Raw genomic sequence first — 25,439 nt, forward strand, 5'->3', positions numbered from 1 at the left:
TATAAGGTCGGTAGTACACTAGATATATAGACAGGTCAACTTTTAAAGTTACACCAAACCTCGAGTCATTAAAAAACTAATGAAGCGACAAGATATCCAGATCAATGTGTAGAGACAAAACGGTAATGTACCTAGTTGTTGATATATGCCGATCTTTAATTTTTGTACAGACCTATCAGAACAGGTCAAAGTCAGATCTAGCTATACCATTCGTCAACAATAATAGAAACACGTCATTGGGAATACCCTAGCTATATACCATACTGATATTTTTTATATTTTTCTATCTCGCCTAAAAATCAAATAAAACCTTTTTATTTTAAATCTATTTCAATCATAATCTATAAGTACATGTATTTTGTAAGTTTTCCTTTTTCCTATAAAATAACTAACTTTATTATTGTAAAGAGTTCTGACATCTGCCACTTAGCTATATATGTACGTAATAGTTCAAATTAATGCAATGCCCAAATTAAGTATCACCTATACCAAGCCACATTATTTGAAGGCTAAAAAGGTCTCGCAAACAAGATTTACTTTCTTACAGTCCAGTCACTTGTTCACTGCGGCCAGTCTATGTGATCTTGTTAATCCCAGCTGTCATACCTATTAAGAACCCAGGTATAGGCTTTATTCAATCGTTCGTCCTTTGTTAAAGAATTATCGGCCGTGTCACAGTCAATTAGGACTCAGGTAGGCTTATGTAACAAACCTGCTAGAAAGATGTTTTTCACTTTTTTCTTTGTCCGAACCCACGTATGTCTTGACCAATCAATTTGAAAGGTTCCAAGATCTGACCAATCAAATTCATGGAGACTCCTGAGTAAGTTTGGTAGTATCGCGTCACACTGGTCACTTGAAGCCGTGACGCCAATAAAGAATAACGAACTTAACAGGCTGTCTCCATAATCTTTTCAGATTCCAACAAAAACAAAAATAACCTTTCAACCACACAAAAACAACGTTAAATATACCTTAACAATTATTTGAAAGTCAGAACAGGTCAAAGTCAGATCTAGCTATACCATTCGTCAACAATAATAATAACACGTCACTGGGAATACCCTAGCTATACCATTCGTCAACAATAATAGAAACACGTCACTGGGAATACCCTAGCTATACCATTCGTCAACAATAATAGAAACACGTCACTGGGAATACCCTAGCTATACCATTCGTCAACAATAATAGAAACACGTCACTGGGAATACCCTAGCTATACCATTCGTCAACAATAATAATAACACGTCACTGGGAATACCCTAGCTATACCATTCGTCAACAATAATAATAACACGTCACTGGGAATACCCTAGCTATACCATTCGTCAACAATAATAGAAACACGTCACTGGGAATACCCTAGCTATACCATTCGTCAACAATAATAGAAACACGTCACTGGGAATACCCTAGCTATACCATTCGTCAACAATAATAATAACACGTCACTGGGAATACCCTAGCTATACCATTCGTCAACAATAATAGAAACACGTCACTGGGAATACCCTAGCTATACCATTCGTCAACAATAATAGAAACACGTCACTGGGAATACCCTAGCTATACCATTCGTCAACAATAATAGAAACACGTCACTGGGAATACCCTAGCTATACCATTCGTCAACAATAATAGAAACACGTCACTGGGAATACCCTAGCTATACCATTCGTCAACAATAATAGAAACACGTCACTGGGAATACCCTAGCTATACCATTCGTCAACAATAATAGAAACACGTCACTGGGAATACCCTAGCGATACCTTAACAATTATTTGAAAGTCTAATTATTAGGGCTTTATTCTTCTTTTTCTTCTTCCGTATTTTGTGGAGTCTCTATCTGAGATGAGTGAAAGAAAGGTTGATAGTTTTGTTAGTATGTTTTTAATGAAGGTCTGAATGTGCTACAGGAACATTTTCAAATAGGTGAAACATCCAATATGGCCGCCATGACGTCATAAACTTAAAACATTAAAACTGCTGTAACTTAAAAACCATTCATTGCAGAGAGTTTGTGCAATTTTGAAAATTCCCTTTGATCTTTTGAAATGCCGACAAAAAGTTTGAACTTGAATTATTCCAAAATCTTTTATAAATATCTGATTAAATTGGTCGGGAAAAGTTTCCCATATTCATTTTAGTAATTGGTGAGATTCTGAACCATGTTGAAAAAATGGCCGCCATGACGTCATTTCCGATTTTAGCTTAGTGTCAGTATCTCATGAACGGCTCCGTGTACTGAATTCAACTTTGGATATGTGATGTACAATTAGATATAAATAACATTTCTCATGAAACTTTTTTCTATAAAACGACAACTTCCGGTTACCGGTAGGGTCAAATTTCAAAAGTGCCTAAGGTCATAATATTTGGTCCAAGTCATACTCAAGTGGTGGGAAATTAGGTTTGTTAATATGTACGACCTTGACTTATGTTCAAGGTCACTGGGGTCAATTATGTTAAATTTATCAAAATAGTGTAGGGCTCTCATATTTGCTATGTAGCAGGATTGGATAAAGTGCTACCAAACCGGACAAAAAATATACCGTCATACGTCAACTTCCGGTTCAATTTTGTGACATAAAATTTTAAAATCTTCTTAAAAACCAAAAGGCCTAAGGTCATGATATTTGGTCAATATCATACTCAAGTAGTGGAAAATAACGTTTGTTAATATGAACGAACTTAATCCATGTTCAAGGTCACAAGGGTCAAATATATTTGAACCTTAAAAATTGTTTAATCTATTTTGATGTAGTTATACTGCCTTAACGTTTTAACCAAGAAGGTTCGTCTTTGGATATGTTATAGATATTAACAAACGAATTAACTTTCTCATATGTTGTTATCAGGAAAAATGTTAACTTCCGGTTTCCGTAAGGGTTCAAATATATAGATAGGGTACCAATGTTCAACAATATTCTTGACAAGTTCCACAAGGTCTAGAGAAATAATATTTGGTATATATTGATCATCAGATGTTACATTATAAAGCTTGCAAATATGAATAACCTTGACCGACATTCAAGGTCACATGGGTTAAATATGTTTGAACCTTTAAAAAGTGCATTTCTTCGTTATTATGTAGTTATATCTCCTTAACGTTTCAAGATACAAAGTTCATCTTTGGATATGTTGTAGAGATTAACAAACAAAGAAACTTTCTCATACATTGTTATCAGGAAAAATGTCAACTTCCGGTTTCCGTAGAGGGTCAAAGTTGAAATCATTGTTTAAATGTACAATATAGGGTACCAGTATTTAACAATCTTCTTCTTAAGTTCCACAAGGTGTAGAGCACTAGTATTTAGTATATACTGATCTACAGGTGTTGTTTTATAAGACTTGCAATTATGAATAACCTTGACTAACATTCAAGGTCACAGGTGTAAAATGTATACGAGATCTTCAAACATCTTTGATCAAACAAAAAGCAAGGGGGAACTGATATTAGGCTTGTAGCATGCTGGGATGAAGGACTATCATTTTTGTCTGAAGAGTTATTTTCTAAGATGGCTGCCATGACCGCCATTTTGAAAATGGATGTTTTTGAACTGCTCCGGTCAGCTTGTGGAATTCTGTTAAGGTTTGCCGTAAATGAAGCTGTGATTAACTTAAACTAGTGCTGTTTTTTTCGGGGAGACTGTCCGATATACAAGATTGTCGCCAAAGAAGTGAAAAGTCCGCAAAATTGTTAGCAACAATTTCTAGTTGTTGTTGGATATTTGCCATCAGTATCTCATACAGATTAGAAGTGATCTACCATAACCGTAGACGGTGGCTGTATACTAGGACATGGCTAGGACTCCTGTGGCGCCTCACAGTCACAGACAGGACTCTTGTGACGCCTCACAGTCACAGGCAGGACTCTTGTGACGCCTCACAGTCACAGACAGGACTCTTGTGACGTCTCAAAGTCACAGGCCGGACTCTTGTGGCGCCTCACAGTCACAGGCAGGACTCTTGTGGCGCCTCACAGTCACAGGCATAACTCTTGTGACGTCTCAAAGTCACCGGAAGGACTCTTGTGGCGCCTCACAGTCACAGGAAGGACTCTTGTGGCGCCTCACAGTCACGGGCAGGACTCTTGTGGCGCCTCACAGTAATTCTCGTGATGTCCATCTATTATAGTCGGAACTCTTATGTTTTCTAGTAAAAGACGAAACTTCTGTGATGTCTACCAGTCACAAGCGAAACATTTGTGATGTCTACCAGTCACAGGCGAAACTTTTATTATGTCTACCAGTCACAGGGAAACATTTGTGGTGTGTACCAGTCACGGGCGGAACTTTCGAGACCTAACAGTCATAGACGGAAAGCTTATGGCGTAACAGTACGAATAACAAGCTTTACCCATCAAACAACGGGGACAACAGGATCCGACTGAAGGCGGCGTCGGTAAGTATACATCATGATCTCTCAATACTTTCAGTACATAATGTGATAGCCTTCCATAAACCTGATGGCAGGTCTATAACTAGGACTGACACCAGGTTTTGAGAAGTAGAGTTTACAATAAGGATATAGTGATGTGTACAATTAGGATATAGTGATGTGTATATAAGGATATAGTGATGTGTACAATAAGGATATAGTGATGTGTACAATAAGGATATAGTGATGTGTACAATAAGGTTATAGTGATGTGTATATAAGGATATAGTGATGTGTACAATAAGGATATAGTGATGTGTACAATAAGGATATAGTGATGTGTATATAAGGATATAGTGATGTGTACAATAAGGTTATAGTGATGTGTATATAAGGATATAGTGATGTGTATATCAGGATATAGTGATGTGTACAATAAGGTTATAGTGATGTGTACAATAAGGTTATAGTGATGTGTATATAAGGATATAGTGATGTGTACAATAAGGATATACAATAAGGATATATAGTGATGTGTACAATAAGGATATAATGATGTGTACAAGAAGGATATAATGATGTATACAATAAGGATATAGTGCCTAAACTTCAAATGGTTTAGGGTAAGAGCCGTATTCCTTTGGATCCTGTGGTAGTTACTTGGAAATAAATTATTTACATATAGACCATAATAGACAAGTGATTTGAAAAAGTCTATCTGGGCACCATCTGATAATGATGACTAAAATAATGAGAGAAAAACTAAAGAAAATCAATATTTGTCATTTATTTACAATAAAAACAACAATATAATCTTTTGAACACTTCTAGGAGATCAATTAAAAAAGGGTCCAACCTTCCATTCTCTGGGTCTTAAAAAGATCAAGAAATTACCAAACTCCACATTACTTCTCTAATTTGAACTGTGATACTGTCAGTATGTAACAGAGGTCATCATTTGTTTCAATGCCTCCACTAGGATTTTAACTTTGACCTCTGACTTACTGGTCTGGTGCTCAACCTATACCTCTTTTGACAATCAACCAACAAAAATGGTATTTGATATTTCCAATTATAAATTACACAAAATCCTTATTACACTTTTTTATTTGTCTTTCCTCTCTTTACATGATCTGTTAACAGACCGCCTATGACTTACTATACACTGAGTAAGTAATGAACTCAGTACATAAGACTCTGAATTCATAACAAAATCACAACTTTGAAACGAAAACCTTGGTTATTGAATATCTGTACAGTGAAGCATAAAAACACTTTCAATTAAAATAGTGATGTGAATGCTATCAAATTTTGTTCATGAGTAAATTCTACCGGGTACTCCTTTCTCAACATACCAATGTTTGAAAAAAAAAAGATCCCAACAGTTATTTCTGGGGTCAATGAATACTATGAAGTTGTTCTATTTTATGCAAATAGCTTTCAAAATAAATCCTGTTTCTCTTTCAAAGAAGAACAATTGTAATAAGTTAATTATCTACGACATCCTGTTAACCACAATATGTAAGTACATTTTTACCTAAATGACTAAAAGTTTCTTTATGAGCTAATCATGAGTACACAATTAGCCTGGAAATGGGTGTTTAATAATGTAGAACACCTGCAAAGTATTTTCTTTTATTTTGCCCAAAACACAAAAAGAACCTGACAGCTGGACTGTCAACCTACTTCCAGGAGGAACTGTTGAATCTGTTCAATCACTGCCACTTCTACACGCATGTCATACACACAAAGACGTCAACCAACGATGAAATGTTTAATAGTTCTAGTCCTCTTGATGTATTAAAGCAATACTTCAATGTTCTCTGTGAAAGATCTATTTTACAAAAGCAGCTTACGAGAGTTTGCCACATATCTTTCTAGTGGTAACACTCCACACCTCTGTCCACACAGAAAGGCATCAGTTAAAATCTCAAAACCGGGAAATATGCTATACTTATATATAACACAAAATCAATTCAAGTGCATTTGGTTTGTAACACACAGGTTTGTACATAATATACATGACTTACTCAACAATGAAGGTTTTGTATGTACATGGAATAAATTATGATCTAATTCACAAATAGTGTACAAATAAATTTCACTTACCATCAACAACTGCCACATCACATAAAACAGTGATCAATTTACAGTGAATTTTCATGAGTACTTTTCAGTTTAATGCTAAAATCAACAGATCCAAAAAGTAACATTTAAGGGTCTTCAGAAATTTGTTAAGTCCCATCAAAATTGTATGAGTACAAGACTCATGACTTCCCTGTAGATTTATCACTGAATATACTTGTATCTAAAAGTCCCTGTATACATCACACCCTATCAGGCTAGTAGTGTTCAGTTATCTGGATAAAATGTAGGGAAGCCAGTTGAATCCTTATATGTTATTGTCACACCATTAGGATTGTTCTTGCTAAGCATTGGTCTGCCTAAGTAAACAGGGATGATTATAAACTTTTCGTCGTCTATGATTAATGAAATAAAACATTTTTACAAATAATCAAACAACAATAGACATAGGTGTGTTGTGTATACTTGTAAACTTCCTTTTTTATCAGCCAGACCTAACATAGTTTATAGTTTATATTTGAAAACACATCACAAAGACAAAAGATAGAGGTTCAATGGGCTTCTTAGGACCTTTTTTGAGTAAGACAGGGCAGTATCATCATTCATATATATATATATATATAGTTATCTGGTCTTGTAAAAGTAATTTGTGATGTTTCCCACAAAATAATTCATTCTTTTCCTTCAGCTAAGAAAAATTTTCTAAAACTGCCATAATAGAAATTAAAAGTATATGAAAAAATTTACATTGAAAAACCCAGCATAAAACAAAAATTATTGCCCTAAATGCCCAATACTGATTTTGAATATGAGAATACAGCCCACAAAGAAGAGAGAGAGAGTTACTAATTATGACCAACAAGTTTGAAAACCTAATTCTAGATAAGTGTACGGAATAGAAAAAAATAACCAACTGCTTTGATTTATTGGTAATCTAGAAGACTTAAAAGTACTGGAATCCTAATAATGAAAACATAATCTTCCACTTTGTCAAGATCTTCGTTTCACTGCTTTGCTTTTGGATGTTTTCTTGTTATCATTGCCACCAAGCCACCCTGCTAATATCTCTGATATATCAGGCATACTGGACTTGTCATTCAAAGCTTTCATCTGATTCTGCATTTCCTGTACAAAAATAGATCACACACAAACGTATACTGGGGAGCGTTCCTACACCATACACATTCACATGTTTATATACATTATGTATACAGGAGCTAATGGTCAGGTAAAATGCTACACATTATATAGCCGTAATTACACAAGTATTTCCATTCCATGGAGGACCTTTCTGAGATGGATACTGACACCTTTTGATAGCTTTTAACTTTCATGAATTGAATCAATATTTGTCTGATTTCTCATAGTTATTTATTATCAACATCAACATCAAATTCTTTTACTAAATCTGTGTCCTGTGAAAATCACTTAGATAATTATATTCATAGAATACTGTGTAAACATGACAAACGCCTTTGAAGGTAGTGTGTTTATAGAATATACAGTTACCTTTTGTGCCCCTGGGTCAGCTGCATTCATCATCTTTGGTAAGACCATGATTAAAAACAGTGGTAGTACCATAGTTAGTACCTACAAAAGAAAACAAATGTATATTTCTCATCACTGACATGTATGTTATCACTGAATCTATCAAACCAATCTGAAAATGAAGAAACATTTAAGATGGTTTCTCTTGATTAATAAGTATTGAAATATGTTTAGAGTGATGGTCATATATACTACTTAATTATGAAGTTAATGTGTATCTTTAAAACATCAAATCAAAATAAAACTTTTTGATAAGTTCTGGCAGGAGACCATTTATTCATTTGCTGGCCGACACATTCCCTGTAGGGATTAATGAATTGTACTGTCAGCATACCATAGGGTTCATCAAGAAGTCTTGAAATCTCCACTGTTCTCTTGTTTGGAAATAATTTGCTTTCATTCTTTCCTTAATTTCTAATGGATACTGTATATTTTTCACTAGGGATGGCTGCAGGTAGTTGACTTTTCTGGCCCTCATTTTGCCTTTTGATGTAATATCAACTCTTGCTGCATCAAATATGAAATTTGGATGTGAAACTTCCACTACATAAGAACCTGATGGAACTCCATTGATAGTAAAGGAACCATCTGCCCTGTAAGTAAATGAAATGTTATAAAATCATCACAGAAACCATATTCCTGTATCAATCATTGTCTTTTTTCTGCACTACAAACACAACAAGTACTAATTGTAATGGGGACCATTACAAACGTCCCCCAAATGACCCCTTCAGCAGTAAATGATCACAATAATCAGACCTGCAGTCATGCCAAACATGGACTACGCCATTTTAGTGCCACCTAATACATATATGCCAATTTTCACGAAAATCGGACAATATCTAAAATTTGGCCAAATTTTGACCACAGCTGACCGCTCAGATGACCGATCGATGGCCGAATGAAAAATGGACTACGCCATATTGCTCCTAGTGCCACCTAATACATATATACCAATGTTCACAAAAATCGGACAATATCTAAAATTTGGCCAAATGGACTTCTTATGTCATTCCCCCCTCCCCATCCCCTATCTTCCTATTTCTGTTTTCATCGCTTTTTCTGTTTCTTTAATTGTAGAGAATGATTCAGTGAGAGAGAGCAATCTATGTATAATGTTAATTATTGATATTTCCTCTATGCTATCATTTAGTCTGGCTGTACTATGCTCTGTGTAATCTTTGACAACAAGGGCAGATAACAAAGAATCATCACCAGCTATTCACACCTCAATTATTTTTTCATGTTTTTTTTTTAACGTGAATTACACTTTGTTTCAAACAAGCAGAAGTTGCAACATGGAAAGGCTGTTATGTGGGGCGTATCTCGCTACTCCCAATCCATGCTTGCACTTCTGGTTTGGGATTACACTATTGAAAACATATAATTTTGAATAAAGTTTGGGGATTAGGTGTGAATAGATGATGATGAGGCAAAACACTAATAATAATAAACAGCTCTGTTGTTGATCAGTGTATGATGTGATAATGAGGATGAAAGGTTGATGATGAAGTGGTGATGATGATATGATGATTATAATGCTGAATATGTGTTACTGCTGATGATGATATGATAGTGATGATGATGATGACGATATGGTGATGATCATGATAATGAAGTGATGATGATACGATGATCATGATGGTAACTATGTGATGATGATGATGATGATGATGATGATGATGATGATGATGATGATGATGATGATGATGACAGCAGTCATTGAGTTTGTATTATTATTGGGGCGTGTGAATGAAACACAGTAGTACATTGTATGTCATGTCAGCAAAGAGGAAAGAGTAGGAAATAATGAGTGCATGTTTTGGGTGAGTGTACATGGGTGTAGTGTGATGTGTGCTAGGGTGTGTATGTGTATGTGAGTCTAGTATATATCGTGTGTTGCATACCTTTGTAAAATCTTGAAAAACAAAATAAAAAAAAAAAAAATTTTGACCACAGCTGACCGCTCAGATGACCGATTGGAAATATTTAAGTGGCCTGCACTCCGCCTCGAATGTATGAATATGTGTGTAAAGTTTTGTTAAATTCCATGCAATAGTTTTTGAGAAACGCGTCGGAAACCTCGCCGGCGGAAGAAAGTGGAAGAAATAATAATAATAAAAATAATAATAAGAAGAAAAGGAGCAAATACTATGTCACAGGACATATGTAGAAGTAGTGAATTTATGACTTCAGATGATGAAAATTGCAATAAAATACACATCCACTGAAAAGGAATATCATTCACATAGCACAAATCTGGCTAAATGTTTACATTGCATATTGGACAAATGAAAACAATCAAGTCAAACAAATCTCTTGTGGTTACTTCAAGTACACAAAAAAAAATGGCTAACAAAGTAGCTTTTGTCAACCAGGTGCATGTGTATCTTGTTGGTCAACATGAATGTGTAATAAACATATATACATTTCCCTTATATCTATCATTACAGACCTGACTGATATATTATCCCCTTCGTCACAATTGGGACATTTAAAGGTAAAGCAAAAGAGCTTGATGTGAATGACTAGAGAAGCCCAAAGAATGCTATACTTCTTAAAGATCTCCTTAATCAAAATGATAGACATGTCATATTGATGGTACATACAATAGCCATAAGATAGAATGGTCTTCAAAAAAACATGACACAAGAATTTATTTAGGGAATTTCATTATTAATCTCTAGATTGGTTTTCGTTTCTCAATATTACAAATGCACGGTGGAAAGTAGTTCCAATCTGTTATGTTAGAAAGAATGACTGTCTAACTTGTTTTTATATGGATATAATCAGTATCTTGTAAAATACCTTGTAGGCATTTTCTTTTTACGGATGTTGAACCTACTTTTAAATTCTTTCTAAGGAAGACTATGGGAGCTTTTGAAAAAATACAAAATTTAGAAATCATCGTCCGGTGAACAATTTTGATACCTTAACAATCCAACGTAATTTCCACCGTCAACCAACACCCGGGTTTGCATCATCCACTCCTTGTCTCTGTATGAGTTTAAGTCTACCTTCCCGTCGATTTTAAAAAGCCCATTTGACTCGAAATCAACTGATTCATCACATACAACGGAAAAAATAACATTTAAAGCAAAAACTAGTCCATACAACACGAAATAATTCAACTGGAAATCCATCTTCATCATGACCAAACCGGAAGTGGACGCGTAGGTTGATATACTAATAATCAGTCCGATAGAATCCGGAAAGTCAATACATTCGAAACGACATGTGCAAGATCTGTGTTTGTCGTTATGGTAACCATTCCTTACGAAAACTTGCAACATTTAGGCCTACCTGTGGTTGCACGGAAGTCTGCTGGCTTCGACTGTGAAAGAAAAACGTGTACAACAGAAAAAAACTTGTAACATTTTTTAAGAACGAAGATATGAGTCAGGCAGTGTATGAAAAAACATTGACATTAATGAAAATAATAAATATTTATTTGAAATCAGAGATCTTGAAAAACGGACTCAGCTGGTTCAGTAACATAAACGGGGTTGAGTTCTTTATTGGTAAAGGCACACTGTAATTGGTCAAGGCAAGTTTATTAGACTATCTTTTATTTCTTGTATATGCGAATGAATGATACGAAAATTAGTACTGACTCATGATCATCATGCACACTTTATCATACACTGATGATTGTGCTATCACCTTTTCTCATCAAAATCCGGATGCTATTTCCTCGTTGGGTTCCTCCGTTAAACTCTCCAAAGTTTGTGTAACCTGTCACGATTGGCTGATGGACAACATTGAAGTTAGTCTTACTCAGTCTTGAATGGTTCTCTTTTTGCCCAAAGTAGAAAATAAATCAATTCCATGAGGCAAATTTTTCGATATATTACTACCTACACAAAATTTGACCCCGAAATTCAGTTAAATATTATTTCAAAAGTTAATAAACGTTTTAAATTCTTGTATATATACTGTAAATATCATTCGTCTATCTCACGCAAAACTGTGTGCGCTGCTCATATTCAATGTCACTTGACATTGTCTAGGCCTGTTCTTCGTGGTTTGACGGTTTGTCTAAGAAAATTAAAGACAAACTACAACTTTCCTAAATGCTAACTAATGCGTCACTCAGGTCTAACCATTCTTTTATTATATCTAATGGTTTTAATGGAAACCCTATTTTTCACTGAAAACAACTCTAACTTCCAAAATAGGTCAAACCAAATCAATCTTTGTTTTTAAAAAAGGTACTGACTTATCAACTCACAAGGACTGGGGTTCTCTGTCCGACAAATTAAAAGTTTAAAAATGCCATCTTTATTTAAGAAATAAGTTAAATTTCACCTTATGTCAAAGGGAAAAAAAGTAGATTTTTAAAATCCATTTGCCTACTAAGTTTATTGGTCACTAACGATTTCCTACAGTTACTCAAAGCAAATTTTCAACTATAAACAAACGCTGCAACAACTGAATGTAGATGACCTTAGAACTAGTTCTCCGTCAGCCTGTTCTTGTTCAGTTCTAGTTATAACTATGGTCCTACTGGGCAGATAGTAACTGGTGGTTTAAGCATTATTCAAAATGTTAAGCTACGAGATATTTCATGGAGGATACTAAATATCGTGAAATCCCGTCCGTAACATGGAATATGAACTCAAGATACATTGTGCCTCTGGATTCTCTTGAAAACCACACCAAAGAATAGGTGAAAGGTACGCATGCTTTCTGAGTGTGTTAAATCCATTTGGTCAATCGTTCTTAAAGTATTTGCAGCTTGAAATCTGAACTGAAAACTACGGAAGCCCTGGAGTGCCACTACTGAAAAATATTTTATCTGGCGGCCGCCACTTAATTATATGGCGGCCGCCACTTAATTATATGGCGGCCGCCAGATATTTAAGTGGCATCCGCCAGATAAAATATTTTGACATACCCATTGGAACTAACTGCGCCCCTCTGTTGACCGGCTTGTTTTTGTTTTCGAGACTGTCTCAAAAATCTTGCAGTTTTTTTTTTTTTTTTTGTATTTTTGAAAGCATAATCATGATTTCAAGAGTTGAAAGCATAGTACTTTGTACTGTTTCCAAAGAGAGAAAGAAGAAGACATTTATAGGTAAGAAAAGATGGAGAAAAGAACAGAGAAAAAAGGTGCCAAAATAATAATAAAGATTCCTTATTCATAGTAGATCTAATTATATTATGATAAAAATCTTTCATACGTGCATTAAATATAAAACACATCCGGGTCTAGGCAAGGCTAGCTACACGGCTTTTATCTTTTAATTATGTGTTTCTAATAATCTTTCCTGTTTATTCCTTTCCACTTTCAATTTCGAGAGATCATTTTCACCTTTGCCAAACAACTAGTGAGTGGTATACAGATCTTTAATAAGGTTCTTTAGGGTAGCAATGGACAATGTGGTTTGTATATTTCTGGCCTTGTATATATAGAGTTTCAAGATTAGAATTATCAATTCATCCACGCTGTTTTTTACCACATAAACCAAAGATAATGAATTCGTAAATTTCTTAAATGGTCGCAAAAATGGTTAGTTATTTTTTTTATCCGATCAATCATTCATTTGACAAACTCATATTTTATTCTCATAACCTTTACCTTCAACAGACCCACAATAATCACGGTAAAAATAAATTTACTGTGCTTATATGAATATATCAGTCATTACATAATGTATTGTTAGCGCAGTCATGGTAACATGAAAGTCCAACTCGATATTAGCCAAGAATTCTTGTTTTTCAACAGAAAAAAAATTATCGAAAATGCCTATTGCCTTTAACATACATTCTCAAGCCAGTAGCAGTTAAAGAAGGGCAACGACAGATCCGATGATACCCCGAACACGTAGCAGTTAAAGAAGGGCAACGACAGATCCGATGATACCCCGAACACGTAGCAGTTAAAGAAGGGCAACGACAGATCCGATGATACCGAGAACACCACTATTTGTGTAAGCGATACATTCAAAGTAAACGTTTCAATCTAATACTACGTTATATCAGAGACGTATATATCACATATATATATTCGGGAAAGGCGTCGACACGCTCTCGCCATCATGCACATGTCCGGTCATGCCCTATCCTGGCATCCGTGTCATCCATGAAGTTAGAAAGCCAATGAACACGTGAGTAAACTGACAAGGTAATAGTCCATTTGCATAAACCGCCATATAAATAAGGGGCGATAATCCGAAGAGTAGTAGTCACGTGACACCCGACATTCCAATCGTGTATCCAGTGTAAACAAATCCGGTCGGAATTCTAACCTATGAAAAATGTCGATATCCCGATTTAGTTCACTGAAAGTACCAGAGTTAAAAGAGTATTTGTCTAGGAGAGGTATATCTGTCACTGGAATTTTAAAGAATAAGCTTGTTAACCTGTGTGAAGCCGTAGAAACACTCAATTTACCGCTGGACCCAGACTGTCTATCGTGCAAAGACGACTCTACGGTTACATTAGATAAAATTCGGTCTGTAGGTTGTCCGTTCGACAATCCGTTTACAGCACCAGGTTATACCTCAGATTTTTCGAATATACCAGATTTTTCTTTGTATGACTTGTTTAACTACCTCATCAACAGCAAGACAGATTATGACAAAAAGAAACTCAAAGCATACAAATCTTGTGACGATTACAGACTCTTTATTGACGGTCACATTGAAGAACTGTTGTTCAATGAGCTGAAGTCATATCCAGTTTGTCTGTTTAAAGCTAAATGTAAACCAACACAGAGAGAAGTGACTTACCTCAATAAAAAACACTATGATCTTTGGATTCTGATTGAAAAAGAACATAGTGAGGTCAAAGCAGCATACTGTACATGTACAGGAGGGTAAGCTTACAATTAGTCAACAAGATTCAGATAATAAAAAATAATTTTGTTCTATGACCTGCTCTCGTCTTATTCAAACTTCACTTCTATTTCTATTTCAATTCTATTTGAAATAGCATCCAAGGTGGTAAAACTACATATAAACTTTCAGAAGCTGTCATCAGTGAACGTTTATATACATTTTTTACGGCAAAGAAAATACACATATACAGTCACTGTATTACAGACAATACATCTGTATTTAAATCAATGGTGAAAATTCAACAAATACATTGGCAAAACAATGCATGAATCTCAGGAAAAATAATATAAATTGATATATACATTGTGTGTAAAGCTAAATTTTCTGCTGAAAACCAATTTATCTCCCTGGCCAATATCATTTCCAATACAACTGATCAATAGTTGGTACTGATCTTGATAAAAAAATATACTTTATTACATGCTTACAGGGCAGATGGAGCATGCCGACATGTTTCTGCTGCATTATATGAGTTAGAAAACTTTGAGCAGAAGTCTGTAACTGATGGTGAAAACCAGTGGGCAAAAAGGCCTCACCTTCATGATAATCCTGTACCGGTTAAAAAGCTGAAAGTGGTAAAGGCCAAGTGAGTGTATTCAACAAATCAAAGTACTGAAAGTACTGGTATGCTAAGACCATTAAAAAATAAATTCTTTGTTATTAGCTTGCTATATACTGAAACCAACTATATGCAATCAATAAATCATTGCAGCCCATAAAAAATGACCAGCAGATATCAGAAATAACAAGCATAGTAGTATTACTTATGTAATACATGTCCCAAGTAGGCTCCAAGATGCAATGATAGGGAAGTTGTCCATTTCTTTGGATACATTGTAGGGAATGTTGATCATGGACACCATATTATCACTTTAAAGACTGTGTATCCTATTGGTTTAAGACCATTAGTTAGACCATCATGCAAATAACATGCTACATACAAATATTGGACAGCTTCATTTTCCAGATTGTTTGTAAAAGACTGCATAAGAGTGCCAATTTTCTAAAACAAACATGACTTGTCACCATAACTTAAAATAGAAGATGCCTATTCTTCCAGAAAACCTGGTCTTATTCTCCTTGTACTTTTTCTGGGAATCTTCAAGTAGATATTGACTTTGTTCCAATTTTTCATGTTTATATATTCTTTGTTCTCTAAAACTTGTCACAAGATATTTTATTCCTCTTGTATTATCATTTTTTTTAACATCCTTACAGTGACCTTGAACCTTGAAATTTACAAGATGTGAATATCTTTTAGGTTGTGAAATTTGATAGAAAAACGAGGGTAATACAATGGAAAAACACCCCCATGCAACTATCCGTTTTTTGACTGTGACCTTGATCTTTGATATCTGACCCTGAATTTCTAAAGAAACCGACTTCTCCTCACAAGGGATACATGTTCCAAATTTGATTAAGGTATACTAACTGTCTTGGTCTCAATGCGTTTACAAGGTAATCATATAGTACTTATGCAAGTACTGTGACCTCTACATTCAATCCTCAAAATCATTACTATATCCTCTCCACATTGCCCAGGGATAACTGAAACTGTAATCCAAATAGCTAATACCCCCATCACCCACAGCCTTAGTTATCTCCCCATGGTGACCTTTTGCAAAAAAACATCCTCTGAAACACAGCGGCATGTGCACATGTTCCCTAATATTCCTGCGAAGTTTTGTTGAAATTGGTCCACAGGTTTAGAAGTTGACCGACATGCAAAACCTGTCTATATTGACCAGATGCCATGGCAATCAATATTTCCAGGGGAAAATGGTGCATGCACATCTACACATTGTCCCGAATATTACTGTAGTTTCATTGGAGTTGTCTAGACAAGATGTGTCTACAGACAGACAAACAGATGGATGGACAGATAGACAACTTGATTCGATTTACCCACCCTTTTGGTGGTATAAGAATGCACAAGAGTGCTTACAAATTCCATGTGGACAGACATCATGGAAAAATAATAATGATAATAATAAAAATAAAAACATGATAAAGATGCTTATATCTTGTTTTCTTTATTCAGTATTCTTTCCATGCTTTGATCAGCAATGTAATCTTGTCATGTAAATATCCTAGTACAAGATTGCATACACAAAATTGTTGTAGGTAGACTTTTAAGATAAATAAAAAAAAATACATGTCTAAGTTTAAATGAAGGTTTTAAACAGAAGTCGTATTATGTTCAGTATACAGTGATTTTTCTAGACAATTGTAAACTATAAACTCGGTATACAGCGATCTTTTCTACACATTTGTAAACAACAAACTCAGTATGCGGTGATCTTTTCTACAAAAAGTTTATATATATATTGTATATACATAACTCAGAAAAAAAAAATAAGTAAACCTTTCTATGTACACTACAAACTCAGTATACAGTGAGCCTTTCTACATAAACTTGGTATAACTAGTGAATCTTTCTACTTAAGTAAATTGAAGATTGTAAAGAAATTTACTACAAATGCAGCATACAATGATCTTTTCCACATTTGTTTAGTTTCTGCCATTTGTTGATTCTTCTTTTGTGATGGTAAATATATTGCCGCCTTTAGAGAGTACTGTGACCTTAAAAGGCAACATGGTTGTTAGCATATCCTCAAGTGATTAACCATCTTCAACATCTAATTGGAGGTCGGAAAGAAGGACGTTTTTCTCCACCATAAGGTCCTCAAATCCATTGTTGGTCACAATGGCCAATTCCAAGTTAGAAGAATCAAGAGATACCTTCTACCATTCCAGATTTCATTTCTTCAGGGACATCCACCTGCTGAAAGAGAGTAAGGGAAATAAATAACTATATTTCTTTATTGCTATGATTATGTGCAAGAAATATACACTTCTGTATAAGCTTATAGTCTTGAACTTCCCAATAGGAGTCTATATTAAATATAATTAATTATTTTGACATTCAGGACTGTCAAATTATGAAGTGATGGACAGCTAGAAAATAAGAATATCTTGACCATGGTCATACAGAGATTGAATCATAAAGTTAAATTCATGAGATAAATCTGTGCAGTATGATAATTTATTTTGACGTTTGTATTTCAAAAATCATTATGACTTGAAAGGTAATGTGTAATTTAATTAATTACATTGGACTGTCATGCAATGGCAATGCCATTTTCATAATGTAATTGTAATTTCATTAATTACGTCATCATGTAATTGAACCCATGCCTGTTACAAACAGTAGCTGTCCTAACTGATCCTAAAATTAAATTTGGCTATGTCTATCACAAAATTAATGTTGGCTGTCTATTACAAATGCCATATTTAGCTACAGTAGAGGTATTTCAAAAATGTATGTCATTGTAACTGAAAGGACACAATTAATGGTTACTTAACCAGAACTACAGTTCTGAACAAACCACTACAAAGCCTGGTTAACTGTACTAAGAAAATGTCTTCTCAATTAATCAATTTCATTGATTATTGACATCTTATTGTTGTACTTACAGTCACTTGAGTTTCTTAAAAGTTGCAATTTGACTTTTAATAAGGCCCAAAATGATAATACTGCAATGTCTTAATTAGCTCTCGAGGGGTATTGGTTAGACTATTTATCTCATTTCATTCCATTCACCATGAAAACAAAACTCTAAAAAACAGTCGACAATTAATGACAAATATTGAGCCTAGGGCTGGGTAAAATTGATGAATCAAAAGTGTTGAACTGAAAGTGGACGCAGTTGACATAATACTGAAATTTCTGAGATGAACAAATACAGTACATATATCAAAAAGTTCAATTGTACCAATAATACTTTACACATTCACACTGGGACTTTACACATTCACACTGGAACTTTACACATTCACACTGGGACCTAACACTTTGCTAGGTTTATCCTAATCTTTATTAAAATACTTTCCGGGAATCAGATGTTAATTGACATCTTCATTATTCCTAATCTTCATATTGTAATCGTTCACATGCATCACTCTTCAACAGAATCAACGAGACATCATGTCAGAAAGACAAAAACTAAAATTAAGCTAAAACTATATATATTAACTTCACATGTAAACCTTAAAATTAGCATAGCTGTAGAGTTCCCGTACGATTTCATACTCTGGCCTTGGGCCGTTGGGGTACTTATAAATTATCTCCGATCAGAAATTTGAAAGAGCTAGACCTACAATAGCGCGGACAGTGACAGATATTTTAAAGTAAAATCGATATATTACCCAGACAGATTCCTAGATCTATTCACGGTAGCGTAAGTAGTACAGTACAATATTACGGATAAGTTTTTTTTTCTGGTTAATTTCCGATCTGTTGGGCCACTGACAGAAGTGACTGCGATGAGACCATTATGAAACGATCATTCCAAAATAAATCCATTCCAAAATACTGAAATACTTTACGGAAGCAACAAAAATGTGCTAGATGCTTACATCACATTTTTCAAATGCATACTGCTTCAAGGGAAAAGTCTTGAAAATATTTTGAAAAAAAAGTGCAGCCTAAATTCACTAGACGCGAAGGCTCATTCCAAATGAATTGTTGCAAAAAATGCAATTGATAGTTCAGTATAAGTATTGACTTCAAATTCAGCTAACATATATATATATATATAGTGATACTTACCTACATGAATTACCCGCCATCTTCTTTCAGCCGCCGTCTTCTTTCAGGGTCCAGCAGCACAGAGCACCCCGGCTGTTTCCGTCAAAATTTTATGCTACTCTAAATCATTCTTATTTTAGTTTCATTTTTATTTTCAACTACATATATAAGTATTTTTAATAGTTATCAACAGTATTAAACGGGAAGTAAATTTTCGAAAAAAGAAAAATAGAAAGATATACAAATGTATATGACTCCCACAATGCATCGCGCGGAAAAGAAAGTTAAGCCGCCATATTGGCATCGCCTCGCAAAATTTACCACCATAAACGTGAGTCTTTGTCATTGTATTTACAAATTTCGATGTCTGATTATCATTAATACACAACACAAAACATTTTCTTGATGTACAGGTAATGAAGAAAATGTCGATAAGGTTGTTTCATTTAATGACTAGCATCAGCAACTTGTAGGGGCGATAATCCAATGATTACGGTAATGTCCGGCAGATGGAGTAGGAGTAAACTTTCGATTTATGAACCAATGAAAACGAAGTACTTGATACTCAGCCTCAGGGGCGATAGCAACATGCTGAAGAGCGTTGAAAATGCTCTTAGCATAAAAATTACACTTTCAAATAACATGTACATGTAAAAGTAAATATAAGTTAAAGTTGCCAATTCCTGTTGCACGCACATGATGGGAACAATAATATGAGAATGTACATGTGTATCTATTCAATTATTGAAAAAAGAATCACTGTGGAAAACTCACAAAAACAATTTAATAAATTACATGTATCAATCATGTCAGGGATTTTGAACTACATGTCTTGTTACCAGTACTGTTCAGGTTTTTCTTTTTCTATTCAATATAATTTTGATATGACATCATTTCACAAAAAAAAAAAAAAAAAAAAACAAAAACATTCTATTTTAACGCAAGATACAACGTACATATGTATCAAAAAAGCAGAGGTTGTATCAAGTAATCTCTCTTTATATGGTAGATACAGCAGTCTGAATCAAAGTGATGAAAGTGTGTCAACTGCTTCATATGATCCCAGAATCCGCAGTCAGAGGGACATTACTACTCAGGATCAGATAACATCTTTTGCACAATCCCTCAAAGAGGTATCATATAAAATCACAGTAGTAAAATGTTTTCCCTTGTTTTACTTCTCTCTAAGATGAAAAGCACAAGTAAGAATTCAAACATTTTGAAATGCTCAATTACTAAATTTGAACTGGTAAATATTCTTATAGACCTACAGTAAATGTAAAGCTGAACAAAAGTCCCTGATAATAACTGCTTATTGAACTCCAAGTTATGAAATCTATTGTTATCGATTCCATTCTTACTTTGGGTTGTCTGATTGTACTAAATTCTGTTGGTCCACAGATTTCTCCAAATGCTCAAGCATTGGACTTGCTTGTTTTGGATGACCCAGATGAAAAAAATGGTACATGTACAAAACTTGATGAAAAATGTATGAAACTTTCTATCAGGCAAAATGTGAAGCAATATCTTGATCAAGAAGTTAACACAGACAGTGTAACGTCTACACACCTTTGCAAGGGTTTCTTAGAACAAGAACCAGGTTGTTTAACATTGTCATCTGATCAGGTAGAATACATTGAACAGGCAACTATTGGTCAAGTCCAAAACAAAACGTGGAATGCTTTCCGTATTGGTTTGATTACTGCATCAAGTTTCAGAAAAGTTTGTGACACCATTGACAACAACAGAAATCCACCATCCTTACTCAAATCTTTACTTGGTAAATATGCAAGTGATGATGATATTGATCCAGCACCTCTTGAATGGGGCAAGAAAAATGAGCAAAAGGGTCGTGATCTGTACATGCGAGCAAACAGAAGGAAGCATTTAGGATGCAAAATCACCCAAAAAGGCCTAACTGTTTATCCTTGTACATGTTATATAGGTTGCAGCAGTGATGGTGTTTTCTCCTGTAAATGTAAGAATCCATCTCATGAAAACAAAAATATTGAAATTAAATGTCCTTATTCATTAAGAAATGAAAATCCAAAGACGGCAGGTGTACATAAAGGATGTGAACTTATTGATGGGAAATGGGTGGTAGCAGAGAAAAGTGACTATTTCCATCAGATTCAGGCACAAATGGGTATTCTGGAACTCTCTTCAACTGATTTGGTTATTTACACTCGCAAAGGCATCCATGTTGCTCACTGTGAATTCGACCAAATCTTCTTTGAAAATATGATTCACAAGGTGAAAACTTACTTTGAACAAAACTTGTTAAGTGCTTTGATCTCTGAAATACAAGCTGACGCACTGTAAAGCTCAACCAGGAAAATGAACTCTATATATAGATTGTCTAATCATCCTGGTAATTAAATCTACAAATCAGTGAAAGGGGCATTCCTGCATTCGGACATCAAAAACATGAAAGCTTTAGATTAACTTGAGAGTGAAATTGCAGTAATAATGTAAAGATAATAACTTTTACAACTGTGGAAAAATACTAATTTTCCTTTAAGTTTCATTTTTACAACCTAAAATCATTTCAAACAAAGGAGTGCCTCTTTAACATTTTCCTGACATAACTAAGGACTGCTTTTGTTTTACAGTAATTATCAGCAAGTTAACTGCACATAATGATCACACATGACCACTACTTTACAAGTTGGTTGTCCAAATTACACAGTGCTGCACAAACTAAAATAACATCATCAATTACATTTTTCAGTTTCAGACTTAAGACCCCTTGAAGTAGACTGAAGTTTTTTAAACGTCCTATTGCCCTCTCAACGTGAATTCTCGCATGAGCAATCCTCCTAGTTTTTGTTGTTGCTTTGCTGCAGAGTTGTCTTCCCATGGCAAATGGTGGCATATTTAGTGTAGCACCTCTTAAGGCAAGCTCTCCTCGGATAAGGAAACCCCGATCAGCCATAATGTCATCACCATATTCTATCTTTTCCAGAAAGCCACTTTGCAGAACTATGTTTTTATCTGATATGCTACCTGTAAAAGCCCCAGATACAAAACTGAATGATCCTGTGGGGGTTATTCCCATTAACACTTTTAAGGTATTGTGATGTTTGTATGCAGACCAGGTTATCCGTTGAGAGGAAGGCATACTGGGTTTCTGTATGAAAAACTCTGTGCAATCTATAACACACCTTGTGCGAGTAAACCACTTGAAACACTTTGGCAACTTCCTTCTACACTGTTCCCTAGATGGCCAACACACTAAAAACCTTAGCTCACGGGACATGAGACACATCCATGTAAAAAATATCCGGCTAACAGAACTTGCTGATATACCAAACATCTGTCCCAGTGTGGTGTTGTCATACCCTTTTCTTAGTCGCAGAAGTGCCAAAAGGAATTCCTCCCATAATGATAGAGACCTTGGTCTTCCAACATTTGATACCTTAAATTAGAAATAGAAATTATTAATTGTGTGCTGCAGCTGATTAGTTAGCTGTGTGCATTTATTATTTTTGTTATAAAACCTGTAATTGTAGTCTTAAAAATAATCCTTAATTTCAGTAATACTAATTTCCATTGTAAAAAAATGATCCTTAAAATTTTAATTACATTTGTGGGTAGATGTACACTGTTTTCATTAATTTACCTCAACTTTGTCCTTATTTGTTTCTGCTCCACACCAGTAGGTCATGTTTTTAGCTTTATTTTTTAGCCATCCAAACACCAGTGAGAGCAATGCCATTGACAACCCTGAAAGAGCAATAAACAAAACTCAACATAATCCCAGTAAAAAGTTAATTATGTCTCCCCTTTGAATGAAGGGAGACATATTGTATAAGTACATTTTCTTGTTCTGGTTCTTCAAATAATATTTTGCCCAAGCCCAGTATGTAGTTGCATCACCTAAAGGAGATGTGCGCTGCACTTACAAAAGGTCACTCTGACCTTGACCTTTAGGTCAAAGGTAAAATATATTTTTTTGCTTGGGAAGGAGACGTATGTTTTTCGTCACCAAAACAACAGCATTGGCAAATAGTACTCATAATATGCTGTCATTTGGAATATGAATGCCTTTTCCTACAGGTTATGTACTTATTATTCTCTTCAGAAACATAAAAAAGGATATTTGAATCTTTAATTAATAATGCACTGTGCAACTTTAACTAAAACCAACCTGTGTAAAATTTGCATGAGGAGTCATCTTTAGTTACATTAGTTACTGTCAGGTGTCGACGTATTAGGCCTTCATTTTGAAGCTGCTGATCGTCATAGTTCTTTAAGCAGTTGATAGTAAGATCTGTCTGAGTGCCAAAATTTCTGGTCTCCACACTATCTGTTTGTGTACCTCTCTCTCCTGGACCTCTGGGTTGAATAGTGTAGGCATGGTCACCTGTAGCAAAGGAATACTTATTATGGCGAAGAGACATGATCAAATTGTTGATATTTTACAGAAGATTTCTTAGTTGTTATATACACAACATGTTTGATACAACCAGCAATAACCAAGGAGAAATAATAAAATTGATAGAATTCAGCTGAATAATCATGTGAGTTGTTGTTTCCTATTCTTAAGACTTACTCAAGATACTGAATGAATTGTTGTGGTTTTCCTGCTGCATTATCAGTTTGGTGTCGTCAATTTGGCCTGTAACAAATTCAATATTGATATTCTAAATACCAGGTATTAACTAATCACAACATCAATTAATTAAACATAATAAATGATTATCTACAAGTAGTGATGTTCCTTTTATAGAAATGTACCAAAGTGCTTCACATTATTTAACTCTGAATTGACTTGAAAAGTGTATATTTTACCTCAAAATACATGACTCTGGAGAGGCAAGGTTTGAAGGTTCTTTAAGTTAATGATAATGAACTGTGTAATATGTAGCTATGTGTGGATTTTATTCCCAGTTACAATTCATAAAACTGATGTCTCACATGTAGTCCTATAATATATGACTTCACAATTCTGTCTTGATATTAAACATTCGGCAGTAAATGGTAAATGTCAAAAATCTGAAAATAAAGGTTAAATATTACGACAGGATTGTTAAGTCATATATTATAGGACTAGTAATATTTGTCCAGTATACCTGTATATGTTTGCTTAGATTATTTTAGCCACACTAGCAGAATTTTGGAGCAACCTCCCCCCCCCAACCCAAAAAAAAATGTCAGAACCCTTCGGCTTCGGACTGTATTCTACCTTACATGTGTATTGTTATGGATTTGAACGCTAATACTTACATTTCTTTATCACTGATGCTGGCAATGATCTGGACCTGGGGTATGGTCGAGCTCTTCTCTGTGCTCGTTTTATATCAATGGCCGTACCAGATGCCGGCAAAGGATTGGGATGGTCAATGGTAGGACCGTTTCCTCCAAAGAAATGCTTGCTGCATATGTAAGTGTGTTTGTTTACATTGGTAACCCCCCAGTTTTTACGCCCGCACAAGGAAACCCACAATCTACATTTTTCATGCTGTGTTTTAGGCTTGGGAAACGGTATGAAGAACACGTCCTGCATATGATCTGCATTTCTGTAGCGGTCGTCACTCCGACAATCACCCCAACAGCAGTGTTTCACCATGTTTACATTGGAATGTCAGACCCAACCGGAAGTGCAGTTTTGTCGGGTGTTCCCTGCTTTGCTTAGACGTTTCAGCGATAGACTAAACAACACGTTTCTTCTCAGCTCCATGTTTATTTTTATTTTCAGAACGAGGCTGTCATATAACCAATACACGAGAGGATCTAAGAGAGATAACTCTTACGAGATTACAACTACTATAGATCATTACAACTCCCCTTTTGAAAATAGGTATTTTATCTTTAAAAGTTCATTTGTCATTGGAGGGAGCATATGATATATATGTAACTTGTATTTTGTGGTTAATTGACCATACTGAAACAAAATAGCTCGAAATTAAACTGCATGTTGATACATGTCTGAAACTTAATATTTCTTTGTTGTTTATAATATTGTCACAGTTTCTAAGTAATAG

General features: G+C 34.9%; 3 protein-coding genes and 1 long non-coding RNA gene across 4 annotated transcripts; 1 reads left to right on the top strand and 3 right to left on the bottom strand.

Annotated features, from left to right (window-relative positions):
- Window positions 1–5,153: 5,153 nt before the first annotated feature.
- On the bottom strand, window positions 5,154–11,190 carry LOC132563761 (ER membrane protein complex subunit 7-like). Its single transcript, XM_060228510.1, has 4 exons — window positions 10,951–11,190; window positions 8,354–8,612; window positions 7,981–8,061; window positions 5,154–7,596 (listed from the first exon to the last, which is right to left on the bottom strand). Exons 1-4 carry the CDS (start codon window positions 11,169–11,171, stop codon window positions 7,462–7,464), a joined length of 696 nt encoding a protein of 231 aa, XP_060084493.1. The 5' UTR covers window positions 11,172–11,190; the 3' UTR covers window positions 5,154–7,461.
- Window positions 11,191–14,279: 3,089 nt separating this feature from the next.
- On the top strand, window positions 14,280–15,451 carry LOC132563759 (uncharacterized). Its single transcript, XM_060228507.1, has 2 exons — window positions 14,280–14,839; window positions 15,292–15,451. Exons 1-2 carry the CDS (start codon window positions 14,280–14,282, stop codon window positions 15,449–15,451), a joined length of 720 nt encoding a protein of 239 aa, XP_060084490.1.
- Window positions 15,452–16,869: 1,418 nt separating this feature from the next.
- LOC132563757 (uncharacterized) lies at window positions 16,870–19,981 on the bottom strand. Its single transcript, XR_009554809.1, has 2 exons — window positions 19,474–19,981; window positions 16,870–17,646 (listed from the first exon to the last, which is right to left on the bottom strand). It is a non-coding gene; the product is annotated as an uncharacterized LOC132563757 (long non-coding RNA).
- A 1,206-nt stretch (window positions 19,982–21,187) lies between these two features.
- On the bottom strand, window positions 21,188–25,037 carry LOC132563760 (uncharacterized). Its single transcript, XM_060228509.1, has 5 exons — window positions 24,682–25,037; window positions 24,008–24,073; window positions 23,603–23,818; window positions 23,075–23,178; window positions 21,188–22,870 (listed from the first exon to the last, which is right to left on the bottom strand). The coding sequence occupies exons 1-5, from the start codon at window positions 25,022–25,024 to the stop codon at window positions 22,109–22,111; spliced, it is 1,491 nt and encodes a 496-aa protein (XP_060084492.1). The 5' UTR covers window positions 25,025–25,037; the 3' UTR covers window positions 21,188–22,108.
- Between the last annotated feature and the right edge of the window lie 402 nt (window positions 25,038–25,439).

The sequence above is a fragment of the Ylistrum balloti genome, unplaced genomic scaffold (assembly GCF_031769215.1).
Source record: "Ylistrum balloti isolate Yb309-2 unplaced genomic scaffold, AGI_CSIRO_Ybal_v1 Utg371848, whole genome shotgun sequence".
In the NCBI taxonomy this organism is placed as follows: Eukaryota; Metazoa; Mollusca; class Bivalvia; order Pectinida; family Pectinidae; genus Ylistrum; species Ylistrum balloti.